At 37.2% G+C, this 16,957-nt stretch overlaps 1 protein-coding gene across 11 annotated transcripts in view; it reads left to right on the forward strand.

Annotated features, from left to right (window-relative positions):
• The window catches only part of ptprfa (protein tyrosine phosphatase receptor type Fa), a 255,269-nt gene that overhangs the window by 161,437 nt on the left and 76,875 nt on the right, over positions 1-16,957 (forward strand). For 6 of the 11 annotated variants that reach the window (XM_089133722.1, XM_089133724.1, XM_089133727.1 and 3 more), the window contains 4 exons: positions 10,515-10,784; positions 14,734-15,315; positions 15,860-15,993; positions 16,647-16,791. In XM_089133722.1, the coding sequence (XP_088989848.1) occupies positions 10,515-10,784; positions 14,734-15,315; positions 15,860-15,993; positions 16,647-16,791 (1,131 nt within the window). Of the gene's footprint in view, positions 1-4,344; positions 4,357-10,514; positions 10,785-14,733; positions 15,316-15,859; positions 15,994-16,646; positions 16,792-16,957 lie in introns of all 11 variants that reach the window. The other 5 variants (XM_089133721.1, XM_089133725.1, XM_089133723.1 and 2 more) reach the window with 1 other exon arrangement.

Below are 16,957 nucleotides of genomic sequence, written 5' to 3' on the forward strand. Positions count from 1 at the left end.
CAGGTGGATGGTTTTGACATTGGCTGTCATGAAGCCATTATAACTTTTTAATGACAAATTCAATTAGTACCACTGTATATGAGCTCACGAAAAATATTCATGACACAGTTATAATGCCGCATGACAGCCGATGACAAAGCCAACCACATGACAGTTTTACTTCATTTTATGTCATGAGGTCATAACAAAAACATCTTAAACAATTTCATATTTGCATTCATAATGTCATTATTAAGCGAAAGACACTTAATGACAGTTGTCATAAACATGCATAAACTATCCTACATATTTTTTTAAGCTTTTACTATGAAATTACAAGCTTATCTTTAATTATAAGCTTATTGATGTAACTTTTAAGAGCTTTTACTGTATTCAAGATGATTATAGTTCATAGCTGAAAACTGTTTTTGACATTACAATGATGATATTTTCTGTAGTGATCTTTGCGACATTTGTTGAGTATTGAATGTATTCTTGCAGAACTGTGTCATAAAATATGCAGACCACAACAAGTGTTAGTTGTGAAAAGTCATATTATAACTTTTTATTCAAATATAAAATAAAATATAACATATTACTATTATTATTATATTACAGGTACAATATAGCAAATACAACCTATTTAATTCAAGTCAGAGTGGGGCTGAAGTTAATATTCAATCATTAAACTTCAGGGACAAGTGCAGAATATATTTTAAAATAATAAAGAAGATTAATTTAAATAAAGGACCCTTTAATGTTGCTGGTCATGAAGGTTGGAAATGGTGTGTAAAGTGTTTTCAGGGCATCAAAGAAAGGGCCATGTTGAGACTTGCGAACCAGATTGGAGAATCCCATTGTGGAAATTCCCTCATTAATGTCGGGATCAATTACGGAGATTCAGAGACCGCTAAAACCTTGTTTCAAAGAAAAACCTTTTATTTAACTCCCACATTTGCCTGGCAAGTGCTAAAAGACCACCGCAAATTCAGACCTTTAAATATGGGGGTACGTTGCTCTTTGATAGTGTGTGTGTGTGTGCACGTGTTCCAGACGAAAGCAGGGGAAATGAGAAATCTTTGTCCATAAATTCTCATCCTCTTCTTCCTCAAGCCCTCGACCAATCAGAGAGAAACTCATATAAATGATGCATCGTGAAGATCATATCATGTGAATTCTCTCCGGAGCCCTTTGATCTTTACACAGACCACACACTCTCAGGACGTGCCATTTGATGAATGACATTTAATATATATGTTTGAGTATCTGATGCTTTATGGAGAGAGAGAAAGATGTTCTCATTTTGTTAGTCCATGAATTTTTCAATGGTAGTGTCGTACATTTATTGCTTTTCTATTCAAGGGTTTATTATTGATGTCTTCATGGTTAACTCCACGTGTTTGTCCTGCATTGTTATTCTATAAGTAACGAGTAGGGCTGGATGATATATCATCAAAAATATATGCAATATTATATCCTTTCATTGAGATGAATCATAGATTTATTGCAAGTAAATTAAAATGCTTAAAACAAAAAGTAAACTATATAAAGAATATATATATATATATATATATAAGTATAGAATAAAGCATATAAATGGCCACACAGGCACTTCAATTAACATTTTGATCTAATGAATCATTGAATCGCTGAATCATTGAATCTATTCGTTGAAATGAACAATTTGAAAGAACTGATTCACTTTCCAACTCTATAAATTTTTTTGAGATGAGTAATGCTATTAAAACCTCAATTTTTTCTGGATAAATAAGCAACAGGTGCGAAGCCAATTTCATATTGCCAACAAAATAATATTGCATTTATTGTAAATCTTCGATATATCACCCAGCTCTACTAATGAGGATATTTTCTGTATGTTGTGATTTGTTCTTGTTTATAGTCTAATCTAGAGTCTCTCTACAGGTGTGTAAAGTTCACTGACACACACTTACATAACAGATGATCGCTGTGTGTGGGCCCCTGTGTGTTTGTTTAGTGCGCTTCCTCCCGACTCTCTTTTACTCGTATTTCTCTCTGTCTTTTTCCTTTGGTTTCAAGTGCAGTGAGTAGGTGTTTGCACCTTTATCACTGTATATGAGAGCGATCATTCCATAATTGCTTATCCTTTCATGTGAAAGATGTGTGTGTATTCACTCTCATTCCCATGTGCCTTATCACACCGAGACACTCGAGCCCTGTTGAGGGTCCTGCATCATGCTTCTTCTGTGTTTGTTTATTTGTTTGTGTGTGTGTGTTTGTGCCTTTTTAAATTGGGAGGTTTAGGCAGAACAATGCAAAAAAAGAATGTGTCTTGTTTTCCAGGAGCAAATATTTAAGCTTTCTTAAATACATTTACTTGAGACGCAAAATGACTTCTGAAAAAAAAAAATAGATTAAAATTATAACAGATTTAGACTACATAATTATATTGTGCTATGATAGTCACTGTGTGGAGTACCAACAACCATTAAACATGCTCGTCTATCTGTCAGGACGTCATAAAGCGGCATTGATTATTGTCCAGCATGGCACGTTATACCAGATAAAAACTCACTTCAAAGTTTATAGGGATGTAACACGCAACCGTGTTGGAAGCATTTCCAGGCCAAATATAATAGGAAAATATGTTTATATGTTATTTTGTACACAAATACATATTAATAAATTACATTTTGATGGTTTAAAGTCTAGGTTTTGACATACATATATATATATATATATATATATATATATATCAAGCTTGTATAATCAAGTTCAGTAATTTCACTTAAATGGCAATGAAGATTACCTATTAATTGTCATTTAAGTGAAATTACTGAACTTAAATATACAAACTTGATAAAAATTATCATTTTAGAAGAAAATTTCAAATGGCACTTAGAGGCTTTTGCATCTGAACTCTTCATATATATATGAAGAGTTCAGATGCAAAAGCCTCTAAATGCCATTTGAAATTTTCATCTTTAATGATGATTTTTATCAAACTTGTATATTTAAGTTCAGTAATTTCACTTAAATAACAATTAATAGGTAATTATCATTGCCATTTAAGTAAAATAACTGAACTTAAATATACAAGTTTGATAAAAATCCTCATTAAAGATGAAAATTTCAAATGGCATTTAGAGGCTTTTGCATCTGAACTCTTCATATATATATATATATATATATATATATATATATATATATATATGATACATTTCTAATTGATTCATTTATAATTTATAAATAAATATCAATTTTCAAATATTGCACTTGTCAATACAGAATGAAATATTGTGTTGTCTATTTTGCTGTCAATACTGCTGACAGTGTCTTTATCAGTATATTTATGCTTAACATTATAAAGTGGATGATAACAACATTGCCATACCAAACTGTGAGACTATGATCGCTATTTGTTTTTATATTAGACTTTTTTATATTTACTGTTGCACCAAAGTCCAAAAGTGAAGAATTTATGTTTATTACCTGATTGTTCAAGCTACCTCACAGAAGTGATCTGTTTGTTAACAGAGTTGTTAAATATTCGGCGAATTAAATTAAAAATAAGGAAAATCCTGGAATCTGAATCTATTTTTTCGCTCTTCTTTATTTATTTTTTTTTTTTTATGTATTATAGAAGTATCGGATCGGGACTCGGTATCGGTAGATACTCAAAATCAAATGACTCAGACTCGAGAGCAAAAAACAAAAAACCTGATCGGGACATTGCTAAAAGTTTATATTCCACTGGCAGAAATGTGTTGTTTTTTAAGCATAAACTCACTTAAATGTATATACATTTTTTATACAAGACTTAAGTCATTTTGCTTCTCAAGTCTTTATCTAAGATTGTGATGAAAAACAAGACAAAAATTGCAGCTAAAAGAGATTGCAGATACTATTTGTTACTTGATTCATTTTGTGTGCACACAGGTGTACGTAAAACAATTCATAACATAATGTTGTTGTTTTTTTTTATTCTAAAAATGCTAAATGTTTTCCTTTAGGGTTTGGGTTAGTCTATAGTACTTATATTTGTCACTACGGTTAGTTACCACCACAGTAATGCAAGAACGCATGTTAAGTATACGCTTGCAATGCATCGGCATTCAAATCTGACCTGTGTGTTATGCATAAACTGTCATAAAATAAACCTTGATTTACAATACAATAAATCTAGAAATGAATGGATGCACGAGTGTGTTCTGGTGCTGTTATCGTCTCCATGTTCTCATCTCTCTTTTATGGATAAGCGGAATATTTGCCTGTTTTACTCTCTCTGTTTCTCCTTGTCTTCCTCCTGCTCTCTTCTCTTTTGTTTCCCTTCCTCCATCTTCATCGCACCCTGCCATCCAAAATCAATCCACTCCTCACTCTCAGACCAGCGGGAAGGTGCGTTCTTTTCACTATCTCTCCTCCTACGCAGAGGGTCGGCGGATGGGAGGCGTGTGTCCCCCTGCTGGCAGCTCCTGTCCCGCCGTGTGCCAGTCTCTCTGGAGCTCTGAATCTCTGACACTGTCCTCTCCCTTACAAACCCATGCATGCTGCTGGCTGCCTCACATTTCAGCCTGCTCTTCTCCTTCATGTTGCATGTCTCTGAACTGCGGACGTTTTGATGTTTTCATATATTTGTAAAAAGCCCTGGAGCAACTTCAGGGATCTTTTTTGGCTGTTTTCACACTTCGATTTCTCGGTCTGAACCTGAGATCGATGCATTGTGTTTTTTGGCTCCAAGCCATGCTTTTGTTTTCTGCCAAATGACACTGATGCCAATTGCAAATTATACTAAGGTCTGTACAAAATATCCATCTGGCTGTTTTTAAAATTATGTCAGATTTTTTTTGAGATTTTTCCTGAGTTGATTTGCTTCATATTATTTGGCTTTTTACAACAGTACTGATTACTAGTGGCAACAGTTTATCAGTTTATAAACAGTTTATTTACCCTTATAATCTTTAAGCTAATAAGGTTAAGCGTATTTGGCTTGCTGTCCGCAGTGGAGTGGCTCGAGAAAGCAGCTTCAACTCGAGCTTCGACATAGTTCACTTTGAAATAAATGTTTGGTATGTTTTAGCTTACCTCAAGGGCATCCAAGATGTAGGTGTCTTTGCTTCCGCAGTAGTTTCAATTTTGATATTTTTAGGTCAAACCGTTCTTGTCTGTCAGTCATATAATGGAGGTCTATGGTCACCACCTCAAAGAGCATGCACAGAGAAGTCCAAATTAAACATGATTTAATGGCCTAAGACACGAAACGAGTGGTTTGTGTGAGAAAACGAACAGTATTTATATCGTTTTTACCTCTTGTAATCACAGCCACGTCCAAGTGATCTGAGGGCGCGGAGGCTTTGTGGCTGTAGTAACAAGAAGTAAAACGATATAAATACTGTTCGTTTTCTCTCACAAACCGCTCGTTTTGTGTCTTAGGCTTTCAATGTGTACTTACATTCACGAGTCATTAAATCGTGTTTAATTTGGACTTCTCTGTGCATGCTCTTTGAGGTGGTGACCATAGACATCCATTATATGACTTATAGACAAGAACGATTTGACCTAAACAATTTAAACTACTGCTGAAACAAAGACACCTACATCTTGGATGCCCTTCATGTAAGATAAATCATACCAACAATTAATTTCAAAGTGAACTATCCCTTTAATTGAAAGATCACCCGAAATTACTTTACGTTTGTACTCGTTTTTGTTCCTTTGGTTTGAACTACTGAAACTTAACATGCACAGAATGACGCTTTGTGTTGCATCGCAAAAGAAGTGTGAAAACACCCTTTGAGTCATGTGGATTTCTTCCCGTCATTTGGCTCGTATTAAGTATTTTTTTGTTCTTGTTTACAGAAGTGTTTCTTCTGTGTACGTGCATGAAATCCAGGCGTTTTGTGCAGCGTAGTCTGGTCTGATCAGCATCATTCTTTCTAAATGAGCAAGGTGATATGCTGTTGTTCAAAGCTTGAACTCAGAGGTCGAAGAACAATCAGAGGAATTCACCCTTAGCTTAGCGGATCAGACCTGTTTATAAACCAGTTCAAATTTCAAAGATGGCAGGAATCCCTCTGCTCTTTCTTCCGAGGGCCTGTTCTGTTTCGCCAGAAAGCCTTTTGAGCTCTCAAGTATTTAAGCTGGCTAAAGCAGCTTTCATTGTTTGTGTTGGAATCAGCCATTTGGTGAGGACTTCCGATGTGGAGAACAATACAAACAGTCAGCAAGTAAGAATGCAGAAAGCAAAAGAGATTTTCCTCTCAGAGCTGTTTGTTTAAAAGAGAGTCATTATCCTTCCAAAAACCCGAAGTGGTTGAACCAGGGCATTCTGTACATCATCACAGAAACAAGCTGTTTCATTTAGACAAGAACATTGAATGACATTGACAAATTAGCTTCCCTTTTGAATGGGAACTCACACTGCGTACTCATAGTGTCCTCTAATAGGACGCAGTGTCTCGGGGAACCGTCTTAGCTACTGTGCTACAAAAGTCCCCTCGTTTGAAGAGCCTATTATAGCATCAAGAACTTTCGAATAACCATATAGCCAGCAATTGTTCTTGATGAGGAGGTTCTGGTTGGGTTATTGCGTCCCAGGTTTCTGGCAGCCGTTTCTAGGTCACTCCGATCCGATGATAATGATCTCTACAGGTCTTAACGCATCCTTCACTTTATGTGGCCTTGGGCGAGATATCGTCTGCGCAGTCTGTCTCATTGGCACCTGCAGAGCATTAAGAAGACATGCCAACATAAATAACCCCTGTAGTCTTAGTTTTAAACTATCTTGTTAATTATATTGGCCTATCTCTCTATAATATACATACAGTATAAGACAGCAGAAGATGCCATATGTATGAGATACCAAATGATATATATATAGTTTATTTATGATTTTTTTTGTAGATGCACTTATATTAGTATAGCTACCTAATAGAGTGCCGAAGTTACAACGTCACTCTGTAGGCCAAAACGCGGAAGTGAGTTAGCATTTTAGCACTCCCGCTTCCCTCGCTCTAAAGTCTATGGGATTTTTGAATGGGTTTTTGCTAAATTGCGAACAAAGCCTCTAAATATTTTCGGTAACGCTTCTTTTTACAGTCCAGTTACCCATGTAAATATGTACTCATTTTAGTAACTACAATTACTGGGTAATAACTAGTACTAGTACATGTACTTACCTTATATTAGCCAGTACTTTCTAGGTAAGTACACTGTAAGTACTGTACTTCACGTTTTGATCTATGACATAAAACACAGTTATAACCTGCTTGTGTTTTTTTTTTAAACTTTATTGTTTTTTAAAAACTTTATATAAGCTTCAAATTGTATCAATTTGTATCTTGTAAAGATTATCTTCATAGACAAAACGCGTAAGCGTCACAACTCTTTGTTAAACGCAGATCTTATTTTTTGGTGATTTTCCAAAAGTCTATTGGGGAAAACGCATAGCTTTTCGATCGAGTTAACCCATGCGCCGCTAGCTTCCGAGTTGTCCTACAAAGTGACGTCTTCACTTCGGCGCTCTATAAAGCCAGCGATGGTGGTTGAACAGAAATTACTCTCAATTCAAATTCAGTGATTGTTCATTTTGGACCCTGACTTCACGTTGTTGTTGTTTTGACTTGATTGAGTTTGTAAAGCTCAGCTCTGATGCTGATTGGAGACTGATTCTCCTAATCCAGCTCAGACCAGAAGATTTGCAAGCGTCCAGAAAACGGTTCAGATGTAGTGATGTCTATCCCTGACTGCAGAAACATTGGCAGGATCAGGAGTTTGCGTGTTGTTGAATCCCTCTCTGATCACAGCTTGTTACAGAGAGTTATCCAATCAAGTTGTTTTGTTTTCATCCTCTATTGATCAGACAAAGCTAAAATTGGACTCTTTGCACTATTTTGTTCATTCTTTGATATATTCATTTGTTTTTTTTGATTCTGTAGGTCACACATGCATGCTCTGTTGACTATCGCTGATTTGTGCTTTTTTGCTTCATGCTTGCATGGCCATTGGATTGTGTGTGTTTGTGTGTCTGAAATTGCTTGTGCATTGAATAAAGCCTAGTTACTTCCCTCTCCTGCAATCACCTCCCCATTAAAACAATGCACTTTCTCTCTCTCTCGCCCTCTCTCTTTAAATTGCATATGTGTCTGCATGTCTAACTGCAAGCTTTCATTGCTCTGTTATCACTCCCAGCAATACTTCTCACGAGATCAGTCACTAATGTCAGTCTCTAACCTCACCGCGGCCACTGGCATCGCTCACGCCGGTCTGTTTTACTAGCCAGCAAACTTTCTTAACAACCTCTAACTGAGAGAAACTCTTGCCATCATGTCGTGACCATCCCTCATGTCCATGGGTAACATCATCCTCTCTATGTACAGTGACTAACGTGGATTAATGTGATGTCTCTCTTACACTATTACCCCTGCTGGCATTCCTGCCCAACTAACAAACTTAACTCAATCTCAAAAGTCCAGTCTCCGCTCATCGCTCCAATATGACGATTATTACGGCCACCTCTGGCCATGTCCAGTACAGAGCAGACCCCATAAGCACAATTTGCTCAGTGTTTACCTGACTTGAGTCGATACATTTTGCAATAAATATTGATTTACTGTTCCTGAACCACAGCAATATGATCAAATTACACACAGAGAAAAAACAAAGAGTCATAACCAAACGCTTTTTTTTGTCTTAACTAGCCACAATCATGCAAGATGTTTGTCATTTCTTTAGTTTTGTGTACAGTGGAATCTCATTGGTTTAAAGTCTAAGTCTACACATTTGATTTTATTTCTTTACGGCACATATTATTTTACTTTCAGCAAGGACAGATTTGTCACATACACTCTTAGAAGAAAAGGATCTATCAGCGCTACGTATTTGGAACCCCCACTCTTAAAAAAGGGTTCCTCTAGGTTCTATATAGAACCCTGGGGTTCCGTACTTGGCCAATAGAACCTTTTACCAAAAAAAAAAAATGGTTCTATATACAGTAGAAGAACCATTTTGGAGTTCCATATATGAAGCGGCGGATGGAACCATTTCTGGTTCTAAATAGAACCATTTCTTCTAAGAGTGATATCCAGGTTTGCTGTTATTGGTGTGAGTTTGCAGTTTTTCTTATATAACACATTGCCAAGAACCCACTCTAGTTAAATCTCACCTTATAATGCCGAAAATGACCACTGTGCCCTGTGTGTGTATGTGTGAAAAAAGACACATCTTGAGTTTATTGTTGGAGTTTGGGTGGTAGCTAGTTCTCTACTTTCCAGAAATTGCATTCAAGTCAAATAAACACTGAGCGTTTGTTATCCTCTAGCCGCACACTTTCCTAAGTTATCCGCAATAATTTCCTGTGTCTGGAAATGTGAAGGTAACGATGAGGAAATGAACAGGTAATGTTCAGATTTGGAAGTGAGTTGAAGTGAGACTTGTTTATCCGTGAAATATTAAGCAGATGTCTGGCCGCAGAGCTCCCTGTTAAACTCAGCTGCCATCTGCAAACAATTCCACTTTATATACGGAGAGACATTATAAAAGATTGGTTTATTAGCAATCTCTCCATGGACTCGCTCAGACGGCTTCTTCCATGAAGTCTGCTCTTTTATGGGAGCTCTGCAGATATACAGAGCGTTTGCTGTGTTTTCAGTGGACAGGATGGTTTGGATTTGGCTGCACACCAACTTGATGTGTGTAAAGGGTCACAATCGTCTGCTGTCAAATTATGCTGTTCTTGATCCAAGTGAGATGCATTTCGTCTTTTTTTTTTCATGCCATCATTTAAATACACAAATGTGGCATATGAAAATAGTTTTCAAAATAGACATATCTATAAATATAAGTATATGCAGAATTTTAGAAAACTGAGTTAAATATGTTAAACAGATCTGACAGTCTCATTGATGACTGACATAATCAAAGTGAAGATGTAGAATTTTATAAATGACTGAATTTTGTAGAAAATTCAGTGAAATTTGACTTTTCTGAGTCTATTTTATATCTATAAAACGATAAAGGAAATGTGCGCTGCAATGCTAAGCTATCAGTCACATTGATGAGAAACTCTAAAGTTCAAATCTGAGACGTGACATTCGCCTGTCTGCGTCTCTTTGAGCTCCTGAGTGTCTGTCAGTCCAAGATAGTGTGACGGGGACCGGCAATGCAGAAAAAAAGCATTGGCCACCTCAGTGAGACTGGTCTATAGAAATGATTGTGTGACCAGTTGTGGTTGCGGTTGCATTTTTACTGTGTATTTGTGATGCAAAGAGAGATATTGCATCGAGTTAATTTAGTGACATTTAACAGTAAATAGCTTGCCAGCACTTTGAAAGAAGACAGGAAAAAACATAAACAAATAATCCTTGAGATGCATATACTGTCAAATACGGACTCTTGTCTGGTGAATGTTTAGAATATTAAGGCAATATTTAGTTCATTCAGATTAATCAGAGCTTATTCATATATTATATCTCTCACAAAGACTGTGGTGTATATCCAGAGCCATGCCTTCCTGTGTCTGCGTTCTGCTTATAACATCATCTGCGCTCCTCCAACAGTACGGCGCGTTCCGCCACGTTTCTCGATCCCGCCCACCAATCACGAAGTGATGCCGGGCGGCAGTGTTAACCTCACCTGCGTGGCGGTGGGCGCTCCCATGCCCTATGTGAAGTGGATGAGGGGGGAACAGGAGCTAACCAAAGAGGAGGAGATGCCCATTGGCCGAAACGTGCTGGAGCTCACCAACATCCGGCAGTCGGCGAACTACACCTGTGTGGCTATATCCTCCCTGGGCATGATCGACACCACAGCTCAGATCACGGTCAAAGGTAGGAGACGTTTAGACTCTTGTATGAAACGTGCTTACACTCTAAAAAATGCTCAAATATGGACCAACCCAAATGTTGGATTAAAAAATGCAATTAATACATTTAAAGGGATACTCTGCATTTTTTGGGAAATAGCCTCATTTTACCACTCCCCCAGAGTTAAACAGTTGGGTTTTACCGTTTTCAAATCCATTCAGCCAATTTTCTGATATTTAAAAGACTGGTCTCATTGACTTCCATAGTAGGACAAAATATACTATGGAAGTCAATGAGACTTATTAGTACTTATAAAGCACATATTAATGCCTTTTTTCTGCATGATCATATTCTACAATCCCTTAATCCACCCAATACCTAAACTTAACTACCTTACTAACTATTAATAAGAAGTAATTAGGAGTTTATTAAGGCAATTAATAGTTAATAGTGAGAATTGGACCTAAAACTGAATGTCACCCTGTTTTCTACATGAATATATTTTAAAATGCTCTGCATAATGTTTTTGATACAGTGATGCATTTTTTTTTTCAGGATGCTTTAATGAATAACTTTCAAAATAACAAAAAAGTATTTATTGACATAGAAATCTTTTCTAATATTATAAATGTTGTTACTCTCTCTTTTGAATCAATTTAATCCATCCTTGCTGAATTGCGAATCAATTATACATAACACATTTGCACCCACACAAAGGAGAATTGTATTGGAGTAAACATTTTCATTTGCTTTTCAAAAACAATCATTTTTAGTAATATTGCTAACAATTCTACTCAAATGCAGTAATGAAGTATGTAATTTAAAGAAATAAATTGCCTTTTTTTAATCTTTGTCCCCGAGTGATCCATACAGCTGGCATCGATATCAGTTGTGTACTTAAAGTTTGTGATTATCTAGTCGGTAATAAACAAAGCTGCTCTAATCCGATTGGAGGCTGGGCCCTGAAATGCTGAGAGTGAAATCTCATCAATAACACACTCATGGGGATTCCCACCGACCCAGACAGAAAGCGCATGCAATCACCTCATCAATGTTTCATCAGAACTGAAATGTGATGAGGAGATCGCTCTCCTCCTTTTTTCCGCCTTGACAGAGTGAACAAAATCTCGGCGCTCCCAATGATCATTAAGGATTATTTTAGGGCTGTTGTGTGATAATGAATGAATCTACAGTATTTGAATCGTTTCATCGACCCGAATTTGATCATGTTAAACACTTGTGTGAAAAAGCACACACTCATTACTACTGTGCCAAACCACACCATCGCAACACCCTATAGCTGCACTCTTAGAAGCAAAGGTTCTATATAGAACTTAAAAGGTTCTATCAGTGCTACGTATTTGGAACCCCTAAAAGGTTCTATACAGAACACTTTTTAAGGGTTCAATAAGGGTTCCAGGAAAAGGTTCTATATGGAACCTTTTGGGTTCATTCATTATCATTTGTGTTGTCCTTTCCGGATTAACAAACATCAAGACCCTAAAATGTATTTATGAATGCATGTGAATGATCACAAAATTCAAGGGGGTTAGAAAATGTATATATTTATATCATTTTATGTAGTTAATCAATATCACACAAAAAATGCCATTTCAGTTTTTCTCCTCCAAAAATCAGCATGATTAAAATGTGTTTAATAAACAACAATTTAATTACAACTACAAAATGTTGCAGAATAACGTAATATGAATGCATAATAGCCTAAATTGTTCTTTCTTGTCATTATAGAACCTTTTTTTTAGCATAAAAGGTTCTTTGGAGTTGAGTAATGAACCCTATGCTTCATATATAGAACCCCAATGAAGAGTGTATAACATCACAAACTACTGTAAATCACTCCAAACACCAAAAAACTCTCTAAAAAACTGTACTGTGTTACTGTACTGATTCGTCTCAGCTCTCCATTAGTCGCTGTATCTGGGGAGGTGTTGAAAATAAAGGATTTAGAGGAGCAGAATTTGATCTGGATTTAGGAAAATGGAGACAAGTTATAACATTAGCATTTATTAAAGCACAGTAAATCATTTCCACGGTGTTTTGAGTTTATCTGGCATTATTTCTCACTGCTCTGCCGTCATGCATTATTATCAAGTTTGCTGAGGTTAATATCATGTGTTTGGGGATTTCTTGGCCTGTAGCAGCTGTGGTGCTTTAAGCCTCCTAAAAAGGTTTTGGTGTGTTTTTCTGTCCTTTTCCACACCGCTGCTGCTTATTCAACGTGATCTGTTTGGATTCTGACAGCTGTCCAATTGCATATTGCGCAAAACTTGTTTAGAGTCAATTTCAGAAGCTATTTTATGACAATGCATGCATTTTTCAACTCGCCTGTGGAAATAGGATGAGCTGACCGATCTCGTCTACGACACAGACACAGAATAATCACAATAACAGTGTTTAACACAGCACTTTTTTCTACTTTCATCTCAAGTGCCAGGTCATTAGCACATATATACCCTGAGAAATGTCACAGATAGGCCTACATTTGCATTCATTTGGGATATGTTAGGATGTCAGAACATGTGGTTTAGTAGAAACACTGAGAAGATGATCTTTAAAATACAAGGACTAAAAATGCCTGCATATGATACCAGTTTATTTGAACCAATGTTTTTCATTTATGTTATTAATTAGCTTTTATTTGTATACTTTTAGTAATTTTGTTTTGTGCATTTGTCATTTTAATTAGTCTTTGATTTTTAATGTTTTACTACTTCATACTTAGAGTATTTAAGTTTTAGTAATATTAGTACTTTATAACCCAGGCACTTTTTAAAGTTTAAGGTTATTTATCTAATATTTATATATTTGTTCAGCTTTATTTCAGTTATTTTTAATAGTTTTACATAGTTAACAATAACAACACTGATTTAAACAATATCATTATGCAAAAGTACTATATATGAACTAACTATGAAGTACTATATAATATAGTGATGGACTAATTATTTAAAGTGCATTCTTTATTGTGTTATTATCTTGCATTATTGTTCATTATTTACAGTACTGTGATGATGATTGGATTTTAGGTATCAACTATAATTGTTCAGATTGAGAAAAATATTAAAATATTCCTTACATTAATTCAAAGCATTTGACATTAAAAATCTATTTTGGGGGCAAAACTTGCGACTTAATTAAACAAAAGTATGTGTGTCTGTTGTGTTTGAGATATAAAAGGTTTAAAGGTCTAATTTGCTGTTAAAATATTGGGCATGTATTAGGGCTGAATTCACCTTAATTAATTAAAGAAACTCATCACACTGCTCAGGAGAGCCCTGCAGAGTTTGGCTTTAACCTTAATTAAACACACCTGATCCTGCTAATTAAGTCCTTCAGGCTTATCGAAAAAAAAAATACAGGTATGTGTGTTGGAGCAGTGTAAATTTTAAGTAAAGGTGTGCAGACCTACTCTAGAAGTTTTTCAATATTAGGCTTTTTTACAATCAAAATTGTCTCTGAACTAAATATTAGGGATCCACCGAAAAATATGAAAATTTTGGCCGATACGATAACCGATAATTCTTTATATTTGAAAGCCGATAACCGATATATCGGCCGATAAACTTAAATCCAAATTTTCATCTAATTTTGAGAGCCTGATTACAAAAATAAAAGTCTCACAATTAATTCCACGTCCCAAGCGCACAATTATAATGATGTTCTAATTATAGTGTTGTATAGCCGATATGCGTTTCACATGTTGTTCCGAACCGTATTTTCATTTTTTGAAGAGATTTCAATATATTTCAAGAAATTCAAAAGCATAAACAGTGCTCAACAAGTGTCTCAGCTGAAGGGAATAATACATTATTTATCGGCTTTAATATATCGGCCAAATTTTCTAACCAGGCCGATAACGATAACATTAAAAATTAACATATATCGGCCGATACCGATATGCTGGCCGATATATCGTGCATCCCTACTAAATATGTTTATTCATCGTTCTCAGCTCTGCCTCGCCCCCCGACCTCTCTGATCGTCACTGAAACCACCGCCACCAGTGTAACGCTAACATGGGATTCCGGCAACCCCGAACCCGTGTCGTACTATGTGATCCAGTACCGGGCCAAAGTCTCGGACAACGGTTTCCAGGAAGTGGACGGAGTTGCTTCCACACGCTACAGCATCGGTGGGTTGAGTCCCTACTCCGAGTACGAATTCCGTGTAATGGCGGTCAATAACATCGGGCGCGGACCGCCCAGCGGGACGGTAGAGACACGCACCAGCGAACAGGCTCCCTCGTCTCCTCCGCTGCGCGTTCAGGCCCGGATGCTGAGCGCCACGACCATGCTGGTGCAGTGGGAACCTCCCGAAGAGCCCAACGGACAGATACGAGGATATCGAGTGTGCTACACGTCTGACCTGCACTTCCCCATCAGCACGTGGCAGAAACACAACACCGAGGACAGCAGCCTGACCACGATCTCCGGCCTGGTGCCTGACATCACGTACGGGCTCCGCGTGCTGGCGTTCACCTCTGTGGGAGACGGCCCGCCTTCTGACATCCTGCAGGTGAAAACACAGCAAGGAGGTGAGATATGCGCTTATATAATACAAATCTTTTTTTTTTTTTTTTATCATCGAATTGATATCAGTATGTGCTGAGAAAAGACTCCAAATCAAGATCTTTTGAAGACACCAGTGCCTAGACGAATGAACAAGTCCAATCAAATGGAAATTTAAAGAATAATGTACAAACTTATAAGTTAATACTTACATATAATGACGGGGAGATGATATATTGATTTGACCAGAAGCCGTTTTAAAATCGTACCTATTTATAATCTTATAATTCAGTACAGTGTACAAAACAATCATTCTAGCAACCAGACGAACACTTCAACAGTATAGGCCTACTGATAATACTGGAGTCCTTTTACAGATGACCTCAAAGTCAAGATTGCACCAAACGAGAGAGAGCGGTGTGATACGAGAGACATGGAGCGTTGCTATTGATAATTGTCAATATTGGGGAATATCTGACCTTTGAATGCTGGGATTCACCAATCACAGAGCTGTGTAATGTTTTGTGTGATTTAAGTGTGTTGTAAGACAAACTACATCTCTGACCACAGTCCCGGCCCAGCCCACTGGTTTTGAAGCGGAGGCAGAGCTCGACACCCGAATCATGCTGTCATGGCTGTGGCCCGTCCAGGATCAGATCACCAAATATGAGCTCACATACTGGGAGGCCGATTCTGACAACAAGGTACGAGCTAAAATCACTGAATCTGTGTGTGTGTTTGTCTACAGTGGGTTCAGAATGGCATCCTGAAAATAACATCTTTGTAGTTTGCAGTATGTACACAGAATGCCAATTTTCTGGATGACTAACGCTATACAATTTAAAGTATCCAATATGAGCACACTGTGTGGTCGGCTGTGTCCTATAATAAAATGCGATCATTTTGAACACATAAATTGGATATCAGTTATGTTTGTTTGTTTTTTAGATTGATTACATCTTCTTTTTTTCTTTTAATGGATTAACACAGAGTTAATTGCTTAAAGGTGCAGTAAGCGATTTCTGGTGAACCCTGTTGATGTTTGAAATCAACATAATCAACAGATATTTGAACATATAGCCTATGTGTGTTCTCACCAACTCATTGTCATCCTAGGGCGTCATATCGGTGAAGCTTTTGACATTGCGTCTAAATTCAAAGCACATGGCACCCTTTAGCGTCAATATAACACGCTTCGGTTATGGGTAGGTTTAGGTCTGGGGTAGGGTTAGGGTTAGACCACTAGGAGGCGCCTTCTGGTCCATATATATCTGCATCTCATATTGACGCTAAAGGGTGCCATGTTGGGATGAGACCGGGCTGTTCTCACTCTCTCTTTATCTTTAATCCATGGCAGCACCACATCAGCTTTGACCCGGCTGGCTCGTATGCTGTTGAAGGCCTGAAGCCAGACACACTCTACATGTTCTCTCTGGCGGCGCGCTCTGAGATGGGTCTCGGGGTTTACACACAGCCTGCAGAAGCTCGCACGGCCCAGTCCAGTAAGTGTCCAACTCACACCATTACCATCTCAAAGTTCGACCATTTCTGAGCAGCTCAATGCCAGTCTAGTTTTTTAACCACCCCAAATATGTTTTCATGTTTGCTTCGTTAACCAGCACCTTGTCATTTGCTTTTAGGAAACATTATTACATTAAAACATTTACA

The sequence above is a fragment of the Pimephales promelas genome, chromosome 8 (assembly GCF_988280905.1).
Source record: "Pimephales promelas chromosome 8, fPimPro1.hap1.1, whole genome shotgun sequence".
In the NCBI taxonomy this organism is placed as follows: Eukaryota; Metazoa; Chordata; class Actinopteri; order Cypriniformes; family Leuciscidae; genus Pimephales; species Pimephales promelas.